Source organism: Elgaria multicarinata, chromosome 5 (assembly GCF_023053635.1).
Source record: "Elgaria multicarinata webbii isolate HBS135686 ecotype San Diego chromosome 5, rElgMul1.1.pri, whole genome shotgun sequence".
Lineage (NCBI taxonomy): Eukaryota > Metazoa > Chordata > Lepidosauria > Squamata > Anguidae > Elgaria > Elgaria multicarinata.
The window spans coordinates 115,723,486-115,738,149 of record NC_086175.1 but is presented as its reverse complement, the minus strand read 5'-3'; the positions used below and the strand labels follow the sequence as shown (position 1 = coordinate 115,738,149).

Genomic DNA, 14,664 nt, shown 5'->3' with positions numbered 1-14,664 from the left:
AAGTTATGCTATAATTAAGAAGTTGGAAACTAGGGAGGAGCTTGTCTTCTCAAATATTCAGTTTTAATTGTGTAGCATGCCAACACCAATACAAAACAGCATGAGGATATATTACATTCCGACCACAGTCAAGCATTTAGGGAGAGTCAAAGTGCTGAGAGCAATATGCACAACTTCCTTCATTTTTCATTCATTTATTATATTTCCATACCATCCAACAGCTGAAGTTCTCCGGGCAGTTCACAAAAATTAAAGACAGAAAAAACAAAATTAAACACAATACAGAATATACTATCTTAAAACGGCCACATAAAAGTACAACCAGAGTAAAACCTAGCAGCAATGCAGAGGTTTGAAATGCAAGAGCAAATTTACAACAACAGAGCTAAAAGACTGGAATGCTAAAATGCCTGGGAAAATAAAAAAGTCTTCACCTGATGGCCAGGTGAACTTCCTTAGGAAGCTCATTCCACAGCCGGGATGTCACAGCAGAAAATGGGCTCTTCCTGGTAGCCACCTGCCTCACTTCTTTTGGCAGGGGCTAGCAGAGAAGGACTGCTGAAGGTGGTCTTAGGGTCCAGGCAGGTATATATGTGAGGAAATGATCCTTCAGATAACAGCACTTTGAATCAGGCCTGGACAAAGACTGTCAGTCTGTACAGCTGGAAAAGTACTGACATAATATGATCACATTGGCCAGTTCCTGTTAACCATCTTGCTGCTTGTTTTGGACCAGCTAAAATTTCCTGAGCATTTTCAAAAGAATGCATTGCAGTAATCCAGACAAGAATAGGGTAACCATATGAAAAGGACAGGGCTCCTGTATCTTTAACAGTTGTATTGAAAAGGAAATTTCAGCAGGTGTCATTTGTATATATGGGGAACCTGGTGAAATTTCCTCTTCATCACAACAGTTAAAGCTGCAGGTGCTCTGCCCTCTTTTAAATCTGGTCACTCTAGTATAGCTCCATCTTATTTCTTTATTTAATTTATTTATTTATTGCATTTATATCCCACTTTTTTCCTCCAAGGAACCCAAGGCAGCATACACAATCCACCTTCTCTCCATTTTATCCTCACAACAACAACCCTGTGAGGTAGGTTGGGCTGAGAGTCTGTGACTGGCCCAAAGTCACCCAGTGGGTTTCCATGGCCAAATGGGGACTAGAACCCAGATCTCCCGACTCCAAGCCCAACACTTTAGCCACTACGCCTCTTGATTGGGAGGTCCAGGAGAACCAACAGGGAAACACTTCCCTCATCTGGCATCGATCAAGGTCATAAATGCTGTTTCCATCTCATAACCAGGCCTGAACGCAGATTGAAAATGATCCACATAATCAGTTTCATTCCAGATGACTTGGAGTTGCAAAGCCAGCACCCAATCCCATCCAAGAACTTTCTCCAAAAAAAAAGGGGGGGGGGTGCTTAGAAAAAGGACAATAATGATCAAGGACTGTGGAAGCCATTGAAGAATTTGCCTGTGGCAGGAATGGAGAACCTGTGGCCCTCCAGATGTTAACACTACAATTCCCATCATTCCTGGTCATTGCCCATGCTGGCTAGGCTGATGGCAGTTGGAGTCCAAAAGCATATCGAAGTCCAGAGATTCCCACCCTGCCCTATGCCAAGTGAAGTTTCAGTTATATACTACATATTTTATGTACTATGTAGCTCATGCAAAATGTGTCAGTCACATTGACAATAGGGACAAAAAGGTCCAAACGTATCACACCGATTCTGGCCCACTTGCACTTACTGCCTGTATGTTTCCAAGGCCGATTCAAGGTCCTGATTTTAAGCAATAAAGCCATACATGAGTTGGGTCCATAATACCTCACAGAACACCTACCCATTTGCTAGTTTGAGCATCTACAGCCCTCCCCTCGGGGAGGCTCAGAAGGTCGCAACAAGGGTGGTAGCCACCCAATGATGGAATGCTCTCCCCAGCAAAGGCCCACCTGATGCCAACATTGTTAACCTTTTGGCACCTGGTGAAGACCTTCCTCTACTGCTGGTATTGGGTAGCGTATATGAAGGTTTTAATCAAGTCCTAGATTTTCTTATTGTTTATTATTTAAAATTACTTACGTGTGTGTGTGTTATCTGTTCTTATATTTGTATGTCAACTTATACTATGTACATTTATTGTATTTTTAAAGGGTTTTAATCTTTCAAAACTGCCTAGAGAACTTCACTGTACTATCGTGTATAGAAATGTAATAAATTAAATGAGATGCACAATGCTGACAGAGAGTTCCATGGAAGATAATTTGTTCTGGATTCTAGTAATCTGAAGAAACAGTCATGGGCGTTGTTATATAGGACACACCTTGGTTTGTGCCCCAGATCTTTTGAACTGTCCAACTGCCGCCATCTTCCTTAATACAAGACTGCTTCTTCCCTCTGAGTTCAGTAGCCTTGACATTACTAGGAGATCTTAGCAGACCAATCGGGAGTGCAGCATGAAGACTGTTAGAGCAGTGCGACGGTGGAATCAGCTACCTAGGGAGGTTGTGGGCTCTCCCACACTAGAGGCATTCAAGAGGCAGCTGGACAACCATCTGTCAGGGATGCTTTAGGGTGGATCCCTGCATTGAGCAGGGGGTTGGACTCAATGGCCTTGTAGGCCCCTTCCAACTCTGCTATTCTATGATTCTATGATTCTATGACACCAGCCTTTTTGGCAGGACCTACACGACTTCTTTAAAATGGTTTATAACAGTAGTGACAACTGTGGGGGCCCAAGACACACTCCATATTCTGTTTTCAAACCATTTTCAAAGTGTTATATCCTGCTTGGTGTAGATCTGGCCTTCAACTAGCAGGAAAGACTGCCAGTTTTCCTTCCACAGTCTGCACATTTGTTTTCTCTCCCCCTGCTTTTCTACTCATACACACCCACTGATGTGAGCTTGTGTGCAATGACATTTTGAAGAGGGATGGGGAAGGGCCAGAAGAGCTTTCTGTGAAATACTGGTACTTCACACAGCATCTGATTTTACTGCCGCGAACTGGAACCTTTGGCTTCTGCAGAAGCTCAGTAGCTTCAGCACAGCAAAGAATTTAGTCAGCCTCCACAAAGTTCTTTCTCCCCCTTTCTAATTTCTCCCACATAGCTGTAGGCAGCAGATGATACCAAAAGCAGGGTTATGACTATGTGATGCCATGATCCAGGAAATGCTGGGGCCTTTAAATAGGTTTTACCGGGGGGGGGGGGGGAGGGGTGTAAAAAAGCAAGAAAGAGCCTGCAGCCAACTCACCTCATAGGGTCTGTTCAGACAACACGTTAAACCACGGTTAGGCCCCGAACCCTTTTGCAGCAAATGGTTAGTGAGTGTGTTTAAAGTGTGGTTATGTAGCCACCATGGTTAGGAATGGTTCTATGCAAACTTACCTAATTTCACACTTTTGAAGCACTGTGCGAATCAAAATCCTTCAGAATGTGTATATATTAGAGAAAATAATGTTTAAATCTGCATTATATTAGGAAAACTGCTTGTAAAAGGTGTATATTTAGCCAAAATGCAGGTATTCAGAGAAATGTGTTCAAAAATGCTTATGCATTTTCAGGCAATCGTTTAAAAAATAAATTCTTAAAGTTTGGGATGAAATGAATTTAATACTGAGAAAATAAGAATTGAAGAGAAACTGAAATTGACACATTTCCCTATCCCTAGTCTAGAGTGCAGCTGGAGGGGGGGAATGCATTTTCCTTCTCTTGGTGACATCCTGCAACTTTCGTGGCCATTATATCCACACCAGGTGCATTTCTATTGACCACCTTAGTGCCAAACATTGCACGGGATGTGTCAGGGCTGTGGGTTTTTTTAGGGCACAATCCTATGTATGTTTAGATAGAAAAGAAATCCTACACCTCCTAGCATGCCCCAGCCATTAAAACTGCATTACATGCAAATGGGATCAATAAGGTGGGGGACTAGCAAGTATTAGGATCATTCCAGGTGTGCAGGGAGACTTTTATCATTTCCAACCTAACCCTTTAACACCCTGCAGATATTGATAAATTAATACATTGGTTTTATTGTATTATTTTTTTCAGGGGGCTAGAGCAAAATCGGTGTAGCAAATTTTGGCATCCTGTTCCAGTCATTCAGATGTAGCACTTACCTCAAATATGTTTGGAGGGGCACAATATCAACATTGCAAGTTTTTTTTAATATTGTTTTAAGAATTAGACCAAATATGCTTGCAAATTATGGTTTTTGACTTTTCATTTACTATTAAGTGTATGCAATTGTTGTCCCTATACTGTAATTTAAATGTGTTTGAAGCCTGTGGTACCATCTTCAGTCACTAGGTGGAAGACTTCCCTAGCCAACACACTGCTTCGCAGTCAATACAGTTTGAAGCCTGGAGGGAACAGGCTGAGGCAAAGGGTTGTATTCCTGCCCCTCTTCCCCCTTTCCCTGCTGTGGGGCAGCCCTCGCAGAAGAATGGAGTGGACAAGTCCCTTCTTCAGGGAACCATAGGGGTACACCTTGGCAGGGGGCATTCCTAGAGAGTGTGGCTTCACTCAGTCGGCATGGACACAATGTGTCCAACTTTGACAGCCCCATAAATCTGCTTGAAGGCTTTGCTATATCACACTATTCCAATCCATGTGAACCTGGGTCCTTTCACTCGTTTTAAATGAAAGAAAGTCATCACAAATCAGGCTTGGGATGATCAATGCAGAAACGACTGGAGTGCAATGGGCTGACAATGAAGTTTCTTCATAAAATGTGAGTAAACGAAAGCTGCAAATTACAGAGTAAACCTGAAAGGAGGATAAAGATGTCAATGGCTAGTAGTCAGGGTGGCTATTTTATTTTTTACAGTATCTTGGAAAAACTACCAGAAACATTTAGCAAGGGGAGACCCTTGTGGTTCAGCTACAGCAGAAGAACGTCACATCATTAAGCGTTGTGTCATCACCCGTGCCTTGGAGAGCCTCCACTTTTGTTCGGATTCCACATATGAAGCCAGTCTGGCAGCGACGGCTCCATGCACCAAAATTACCCCGGGTGTGCCCTTGGCCCAGCAGTCCAACTCCATCTCCACAGGTGAACTGGATGTTGTTGGCTGCTGTATCATCGCCTCTCCCTTGCGGTTGTTCCACTCTCAGGGAGAAAGACACCAGATTGCCTTGAGGGCAATACTGAATCCCTGTCCAACTTCCCCACCTGTCAAGGACGACAATTATGCTAATTAGAAATGCATGTGCATCCCTCTGCTCACCCCAAAAGAGGTCAAGCCTTTGTGAGCCTTCAAGCAGATGCTGACATTGATCCTGTTCAGAGGACACACTAAGCCACGGTAGTTAAGCATTATGAGCTAAACATTATGGCTTAGCATGTCATAACAACATAAGAACTGCCATGCTGGATCAGACCAAGGGTCCATCTAATCCAGCACCCTGTTCACACAGTGGCCAACCAGCCATTGGCCAGGGATGAACAAGCAGGGCATGATGCAACAGCACCCTCCCACCCATGTTCCCCAGCAACTGGTGCACACAGGCTTACTGCCTCGAATACTGGAGATAGCACACAACCATCAGGGCTAGTAGCCATTGATAGCCTTTGCCTCCAGGAATTTGTCCAACCCCCTTTTAAGGCCATCCAAATGGGTGGCCGTCACTACATCTTGTGGTAGTGAGTTCCATAATTTAACGACGCACTCTGTGAAGAAGTAAATTCCTTTTATTTGTCCTGGATCTCCCACCAATTAGCTTCATGGGATGACCCCGGGTTCTAGTAGTTTGAGAGAGGAAGAAAACTCTCCTTGCCATGTGAACCATCCCTAACCGTGGTGACTACATAACCATGGTTTAAACACATTTGCTGCAAAAGGATTAATGGCCTAACCATGGCTTAGCATGTTGTCTGAACAGGCCCAATGTCTTTAGGGCTTTACATGTATTCCATTTAAGTGTTCACACAATGCCCATCTTTGTCCCTTCTATGCACACTCATCCCCAGGTGAAAGCAGTGGCAGATTCCCCAGGTAACCACAGATTGTCTTTTCCTGCCAGGGAGCAGACCAGCTCCAGGCCAAGATACCCTCAATGGGGACCTTCTCTCAAAGAGTCTACCTTCTCACTGCCATTGTCAATAGCTGCTATTGCTCCATCCTTTCTCATAGAATCATAGAATAGTAGAGTTGGAAGGGCACTATAAAGCCATCGAGTCCAACCCCCTGTTCAATGCAGGAATCCACCTCAAAGCATCCCTGACAGATGGCTGTCCAGCTACATCTTGAATGCCTCTAGTGTGGGAGAGCTCATGACATCCCTAGGTAATTGGTTCCATTGTCACACTGCTCTAACAGTCAGGAAGTTTTTCCTGATGTCCAGATGGAATCTGGCTTCCTGTAATTTGAACCCATTATTCCAAATCCTGCACTCTGGGATGATCGAAAAGAGATCCTGGGCCCCAGAAAGTCCAGCCCTCCCCGGCACAGCATGCTGCGGGCTGTAGGCTGTAATGGGCCCAAGGACTTTGCCAGAAAATGGCGGATCATCTCCTAAAATGGCTGATCCCTTCGTAAAATGGCAGGTCTGCCACAAAATGGCTTCCGAACCTCAGATTTGAATATCCGAAGAAGAAGAGAATACAAAAATAAGCTACTCACGGGCCAACTGTAGACTCAATTACTGCACCATCAGTACAGTGAAGGCGGATTCCATTCATGGCTGTGTCATCTTCTCTGTATCCACCACCTTGGAATGGCTCTACCTGGTAGGAAAAGAAGACCCTGCTAACGCTGTGGATAAATCTAGGCTCGCAAAACTGTTCACATATCTACATGAATAATGGACCCTGGGTTGGATCAAGACCAAGCTAGTCAAACTTAGAGTCCTGGTTCAGTTAAGTTCAGTTTCTTGTTATGCAATAGAGAAGTTAAAGCAAAACTAAACGTCAAGCACAGTTTACTGAATAAACTTGATTGTCCAGAGAAAAGTCAAGAGATGGAGGCAGGGTCAATCACATGAAATATCAGTGAAGGCTAATCAAAAATCCAAAGAGCAGCAGGTAGAAGTCCAAAGGCAGTCCAAACACAAGTCAAGGTATAAGGAGCTACAGGAACAGCATTGTGTCCAGCAAATCTCCAGTTACAAGTGAGAGTTCATATGCTGTAGACAGAGCTACCAGAGGCTGCAACACGTTAATGGCTTCTGAGATGTCCTCCTCATGAATAGTCATTTTCAGTGAGCAAGAACTCCTTCACTTGGCCATCATCCTATCATGGCTCTTAAGGTGCTGGTGTCCCTGGGGGCTAGGTGGTGGCCCAGCATCCCCCACTGCCTAAGGAGCTGATTCTCTGCCTCTCTAGGAGGCAGATTCAAAGGAATCTCCTCTGAAGGCCCAAACCATTTTGGCTAGTGCCAGGGTCTTCTGAAAGGCCAACTAACTCTGAAGGTTCTGACACTTCCTCTGAAGATGACTCCAGTAGTGGGATGGCAACTGAGACCATAACACTTAATCTCTTTGAAAGTAATGTTAAAAAGTTAGTCATGAATAATTTCGGGGCAAATAAGTTGACCTGGATCCAAACAATGATTATTATTGGGAATCAGGGTTGCAGCCTAACCCTGCTCAGGGTTGCAGCCTCTGTTGTATAGCATTGCAATGGGCAGGTTAGGTCAACAATGAATGTTAGTTCTTTTCATGTGCAATAACTTACATACAGTTACTGATAATGGATTTGTATTTCCATCCATATCAAATATACATCCAGCCTGTTCAATAGGATTCAGACGATCAAATTTACTAGAAAAATCACTAGACAACCCCACTGGATTGTTGCTTTATAATTATATTCTGAAAGGAATTATTTTGTTTTCAGAGGCTAATCCTGCAATGAAGCAGCAGACATGACCCAATGCGCAATATGTTAGATGGTTGTTTTAGATGTTGCAACCTTGGCATAGTAGTCTATCATGCTCTGAGCTTGTGGACTGTGTAGTCTGGTACTAATTTCAGACTAGAATGTGTCCTTTTCCTTCTTAACCTGCTATTCTTTCTAAATACCAGAAAGGGTACCATTAGGATTCCAAAGATTTTCTCTGGAAAGGAAAGAAACGGGTCTAACAAAGCTATCCCTAAGTTATCTGCTACTGATAGAAGAGGTAAGGACAGCAGCACATATAATGGGTTGAATTTAATGGAACATGTGAAGTTGGCTTTTGCAGAGTCAACGTCTTTGTCCATCTTACCCAGTTCTGCCTACTCATGGCTCAGCAGGAACTCAAGACAGAGTCTTTTCTGGGAAGGGAATACTATATATTCAACCATAAGTCTTTTGCTGGACAAAGTATGCTCCATAACTGAGCTCTTCGCTCCTCTCCACCCCCACAGTCAAATTTCGTTAAAGGTACTTTTCACAATGACCTCAAAATCAGACCAGTTCCAAGTGGCAATCATGCCAGTAGGTCAACAAGACGAATGCAGGATGCAAACAAAATTATGTGGGCAATGCTTAATTGGGCCACGAATGCCCGCTGTTCCTGGGCCCTGGTAAGTGCATCCCTCTCAGGCACTGCATGCTGAGAGTTGTAGGCTGTTCTTCCATTTTGGAGTCCCAGGCCTATGTTTTAAAATGGCGGCTCCATCATATCATAAAATGGCTGCCGAGGCCTCAGAATTCCAAATCCGAAGAACGTCTAGACTTGCACAGCCCTAGCAGAAATGCCCCATTTGATTCTGCCACTGAATTTGGTCTTAAATCTTAATACCTAATGATTTAAAAGTATAGAATTTCATCAGCCCTCATGAATAGTACAGCACCATGTAGCCATCTCCCTTGCTTTTTTGCTGACATCTTTCACTTGACAACTAAAATTAACAAGTAGCTATTTCATCATTCCCTTTCTCTTTTCCTTACTTTTCATAAAGGACTGGTAGAACTAAGGGCACATCCATGACCTATTGTTTTCCAGACTTTTGTTTCGAGTTCTAGCACTAATTTATTGGGAGCAAAAAAAAGGAAAGGAGAAAGTATAAGGGGGTCCTTACCTTCAGTGAGAAGCCATGAGCATATCCTTCGGGGCAAAATTGGTTACCTCCCCATGATCCCCATGGTCCTCCATTGGTCACAGTGAGGATAGAATTATAACTTCGTCCTTCGGCAGCCCAGAGGCAACAAGAGAGAATCAAGCCGAGCACAGTGTTGATGGAGAGGTCCATGGGAAACCAACTGTTCTGAGAAATTGAGCTGAAGACTAACAGCCTTAAGAATTTATAGTCCAGGGATTTGAGCTGGATAACACCGGGAAACCAAGAAATACTTTTAGAACTTTGCGAAAGCTTGGGCAATACTAGTAGGTAGACTTGCCCTAAATGCACATTGTGTCTCAACAATAACCAAACCTGTTAGGCAAGAACTTGTTTCTGATAAAAACCACTCATAGGTTTCAGAATTTGGGGTGTACTTTTCATATAAAGGAATGTATAGCTGACTGACACACACACACACACACACACACACAGAGAGAGAGAGAGAGAGAGAGATCTTTACTGTGTTTTAGTGACATCCTACAACTTCTTGGCCATTATATCCATGTTCTAAGCATCCCTGTTTATCTCTCTTAGAATGGCTACACCGGACCTATTCAGATAGCATGTTAAACCATGGTTAGGTGGCTAACCCTTTTGCAGCAAATGGTTATGTAGCCCCCGTGGTTAGGACTGGTTCACATGACACACTAAGTCATGCTTCACATGACATGCTAAGCCATAATGTTTAGCTCAAAATGTTTAACCACCAATGGCTCAGCGTGAATGAGAATTTCAGGTATGGGTAAGTTAGGGTGTGTAAACCTTAGATGTTGTCAGCATGGTTTAAACCAAGGGTGGGGAGAAAGTAGATCTCCAGATGTTTTGGACTTCAACTCCCAGCGTTCCTGACCACTGGAAATGTTAGCAGGAAGTTCTGGGCATTGAAGATCCAAACATCTGGAGATCTAATTTCTGTCCAGATGTTGTTTAAACACAGCTGGAAGCAGTGATGGAGAAAGTCAAGTGTTGGAAGCCACCAATGGGAGAGAGCTTAGAAGTTTGCTATGCTCAACCCTAGGAATCAGCAAATCTGCCCACCTCATTTGCTCAGGTTCTCATTTTTCCAATGCAATAATCGCTTCATCCCAATTCTGCATCAGATTGCCTTTTACTTTTCTGTTTTTGGACTGCACGAAAATGTTCATATGCATTTTTTAAAATAACAATTTGAATGCATTTTTTGTTCAATATATGCATTTTTGCACACTTTTCCCCAAACACACACATTTTTCATGTGATTTTGTTTAATGGATAAAGCATTTTAGTGCTCATTTCCCGGCTACGTATTTTTGTGGGCTTTCTTTGCAAACTGTATTGCAAACTTCAGAAATGTACAGATTTTGACATCAAACTGGATTCCAGTTCAGGTAATGAGAATTTGGCAATGTTGAGAAACCAGTTGGGGAACATTTCAACCTCCTAAAACATTCTGCCAATGCCCTTCAGGTGGTGGTGTTCACACCACAGTAAAGTTGGATCTCTTGACTTGTACTACGGAAATGTCACATTGATATCCATCTGTGAAATTACGTTATTCATTTATTGCTATCTTAAGGTCATTGGCAGAGGGTTCTCAGGGGTTGAAATGTCCCCCGCCACTGGTTTCTGAACATCACCGTTCCTCATTTCACGTTTGGGTCCACTTACAATGCTTTTAAGAACATAAGAAGAGCCAGTCAACCCGCCGCACCCCCACAGCCCCCTCCTCCGCCCCTCCCATGATTCCCTCCCCCTCCCACGCACACCCAAGAAGCAGCCGCCGCCCATGCGCCCTGCCACGCCTTGCCTCCTGACCCTGCCTGCCACCAGGCAACTTACTTTTCCAAGCGTGGCGCCAGCGTGCTGCCTCTGCGTGCCTGTCCAGGGCGGCTCCTGAAGACAGAAAGACCTTATAGAGGCAGCGCACTGGTGGAGCGGGCACTTGTGTACCCACTAAGGGCAGGGTTGGGAGTGGGAGGTGCTGGCCCTGGTGTGGGCTCACGGAAGTACAGCGTCAGCGAGGGCTGTTAACCTTGCCTTGCTGTGCCGAGGCTGCCTTGCCCAGGATGACCAGGTGAACCCCCCTGGCAAGGGTGCTTCAGGCAGCAACCACCTGCCATGGGCTGGGCCTACCTTTGAAGAAGGCCTAATAATAATGAAAGAGACTGAGACACGTCGGGCTTTTCATCAATAAAACCTTTTACCTGATTTAATCTTTTTTATTGTTTCCAAACACCAATAAATAAAAGACACTACAGAACAAAATATAATACATATAGACAAACACACCCACAAAAATTGAACAAAGCAAAAACGAACAAACAAAAAACACAAAAATAAAATGTTCTTCCAATATTCTCCCCAGCAAAAATATGTAACAATGTTGTTATTCCCCCCCCCACACACTACTCTATCACTGTCAAATCCAAAGCTCTAGTTTCTCTCGTAACATTTTCTACATTATTGGTTGAATCCACATATATACAATTCATCTTTTTCTATTTTTTAAAGTTTAAAAAAGGTTCCCATTCAGTTATAAATCTTAAAGTCGATTTTTCTCTCATTATTGACTTGAGTTTCACCATCTCCACTAGCTCAAACATCTTCAGTAGCCATTCCTCTATTGTGGGCACTATTTTGCCCTTCCATCTTTGTGCATATAGTAATCTCGCAGCTGTAGTCATATATAAGAATATAGTCCCATGGTTCTTTTTCATCTGCTCATCCATAAATCCCAAAAGAAAGTATTCCGGCTTCAGTTGGATCTTAATTTTTAATTTTTTTTGGATTACAGAATGAATTTGAATCCAGAAAGTTTTTGCTTTTTTTATGACATCCTGAGACTACGCTCTCCTTTATGTTCACCTTGGATGCTGGGCTTGAAATGCCTCCTGAAACCATATCTTCTTACACACACTGTCTCTTGCTTGTAATTTGGGTTATGATGCTGCTCCATTTGGCCAGTATCTATCCAGTACTGTCAACTGTGCCCCTGCTTGAACCGTTGTATAAACGGGACCCATTGCTCACACAAGAGGAAGCTTGCAGTTCTGAAACCAACCCGGGAAGCAAGTGGAAACACTTGTTTCTGGATGGGGACAGGCCAGCAGAACCTTCTTCTGTAAGCTCCACTTCAACTCATTTGGGGCGGCTTTTAGAACTAGTCACTCCCTGTTGCACTAAAGATTGATTGTTTTATATTGTTGTTTTTTCATAGTTTTAATTATTTGTGTTATTATTTTTGCCATACTGGTGATTGTTCATGAACTAAATATTTTAATACTTTGGGGGGCGGGGTGGATACTTTGACATGTAAACCACCTAGAGAGCAATGCTATGGTCACTGGGAAACTACCTCAGGGACCGTAGGATGGCCAGTAAAACCCCTCCAACATCAGAGACAGCACTCTGACCTCAGAAGGCGGTGGTGGGATCCCTAGATCCCTCCTATCGCAGTCAGTATGGAGAGAACCATGAAGTCTGTCTCTCTGAGCTCAGAAACTCAACCTCAGAGAGACGGAAAACAGTGGGTGGGGAGGGGAGGAAACACAGAGGACACAATTCGAGTTATCCTGAGCCTCCTCCAACGTCCTTCTGCTCCCCTCCAAAGCACCCTAGCTAAATGGGATGATAAGTCCATCTAGTGAAATCTGCAGGGCATGAGGATGCATTAATAGAGGTATAGCTATTTGGGGATGCATTAATAGAAGCATACAGTAGCTTTGAAATTGCACAAGGTACTGGTTCCCTTCTATTCAGCACTCATCTTGAGTATTGCATCCAGTTCTGGGCACCACACCTCAAGAAGGATACAGACAAGCTGGAGGGGGTTCAGAGGAGGGCAACAAGGATGATCAGGGGTCTGGAAAAAAAAAGCCCTATGAGGAGAGACTGAAAGAACTGGGCATGTTTAGCCTGAAGAAGAGAAGACTGAAGGGAGACATGATAACACTCTTCAAATACTTGAAAGGTTGTCACACAGAGTAAGGCCAGGATCTCTTCTCGGTCATTCCAGATTGTAGGACATGGAATAATGGGCTGAAGTTACAGGAAGCCAGATTCTGGTTGGACATCAGGAAAAACTTCCTGACTGTTAGAGCAGTACAACTGATGGAACCAATTACCTAGGGAGGTTGTGGGCTCTCCCACACTAGAGGCCTTCAAGGTGCAGCTGGACAGCCATCTGTCAGGTATGTTTTAGGGTGGATTCCTCCATTGAGCAGGGGGTTGGACTCGATGGCCTTATAGGCCCCTTCCAACTCTACTATTCTATGAGGATGGGGAGGCGAAGATCACCTTTGCTGCTCATGTCCTGCATTGGATGATCAGACGTCTCCAGGTTCAGGGGCTTCTGATCAACAAGGGTGTCAATCAATAGGACTGCGCCCCTATAGACTTTGTTATATCAAGCAGTACACAGGTAGTATGAATTGAATAAATAAATAAATACGTTTTCATGGACTAGAATCCAAGTCATCATATTCACGAAGTGTCCTGCTCTGTTGACAGGTGTATATGTACACAGTTTGGGACTGAGATAGTAAATGGTGGGATTGAATGGCAATGAAACACAACAAGTACAGGTTGTGATAATTAAAGCTTAAATATTTGCAAAAGTAGCTCAGTAATCCTGCCTTCTTTGTTTCGTGTTGCCAAGGGATGAACTCTGGCACTGAAAATAAATTTGGGTGTCTCACCTTCATCATCTCTACTTCAATGTAGAGGCTTCCTAAGATGGAAACACTCTTATCTGGAATCTCTGGTTACAGCAGCAGACAGAGCTATACAGTGCCATGCTGCTGTTGTTGAACTCATTTTGAAATGTGGCTGTTAGTGAGCCCATTGCAATTCTTGTTCTTGAGAAATGTCTCCTCACTTATTTCTTGTATTTCAGGAACATAATTTTTCTTTAAAGTGTCTCGCTCTGTCACGCCATCACTCACTCATTCTCAGGTTGGCTGCACAGTGCACAGAGTTTGCTTGAAGCGCCTCTCCTCGACAAACTCCGCTCCCTGATCCTTTCTGCTTCAGTGGGATCTCGGCTCACACACACAGCTGAGGCCTGTAAATCCAGCTGGCCTGGCACATCTAATGACATCTGGTCTGTCAGCCCCAGCACTGCAGCTCCGAACTCATGGTAATTGGAGGGAATGTGTGTGTGTGTGTGTGTTGGGGTGGAGGAGTAAACTTTTAAATAAAACCCATGATATGTCCAGAATAGACTGTTTTCATGCCACTTGTTCTAGAATATCACCCTTCAACTGGTGGAATATGAGCCACCACCACCACCATCCAACAGGGACGTATCTTGACATATGGGGATGTAACGTTTGACTATCATTTTGGGGATACTATCTAGATATTTATTTTATTAGACCCATTAGATTGGATTCAGGATCTGGTTTCTGTTGACAGAAGGACTCTGTTTATGGAAGGTGCCTCCACCAGAAATTTTGAGGATGCCCCCTCCCCATTCAGCAGGGTCCTGACCTTCTGTGTAGCATTTTCAGGTGACTGGAGGGGCTGCCACAGAGAAGAGGGGCAGAGAGGTCTGCTTTCACCAGCCCAGTTGCACACATATCTAAATCTGGATACAACCCCTCATAAATACATTTCTCTAGGT

The 14,664-nt window shown here is 43.8% G+C and overlaps 1 protein-coding gene across 1 annotated transcript; it reads right to left on the bottom strand.

Moving 5' to 3' along the window:
• Nucleotides 1–4,891: 4,891 nt before the first annotated feature.
• Nucleotides 4,892–9,191, bottom strand: LOC134399740 (vitelline membrane outer layer protein 1-like). Its single transcript, XM_063127830.1, has 3 exons — nucleotides 9,021–9,191; nucleotides 6,637–6,740; nucleotides 4,892–5,186 (listed from the first exon to the last, which is right to left on the bottom strand). The coding sequence occupies exons 1-3, from the start codon at nucleotides 9,189–9,191 to the stop codon at nucleotides 4,892–4,894; spliced, it is 570 nt and encodes a 189-aa protein (XP_062983900.1).
• Between the last annotated feature and the right edge of the window lie 5,473 nt (nucleotides 9,192–14,664).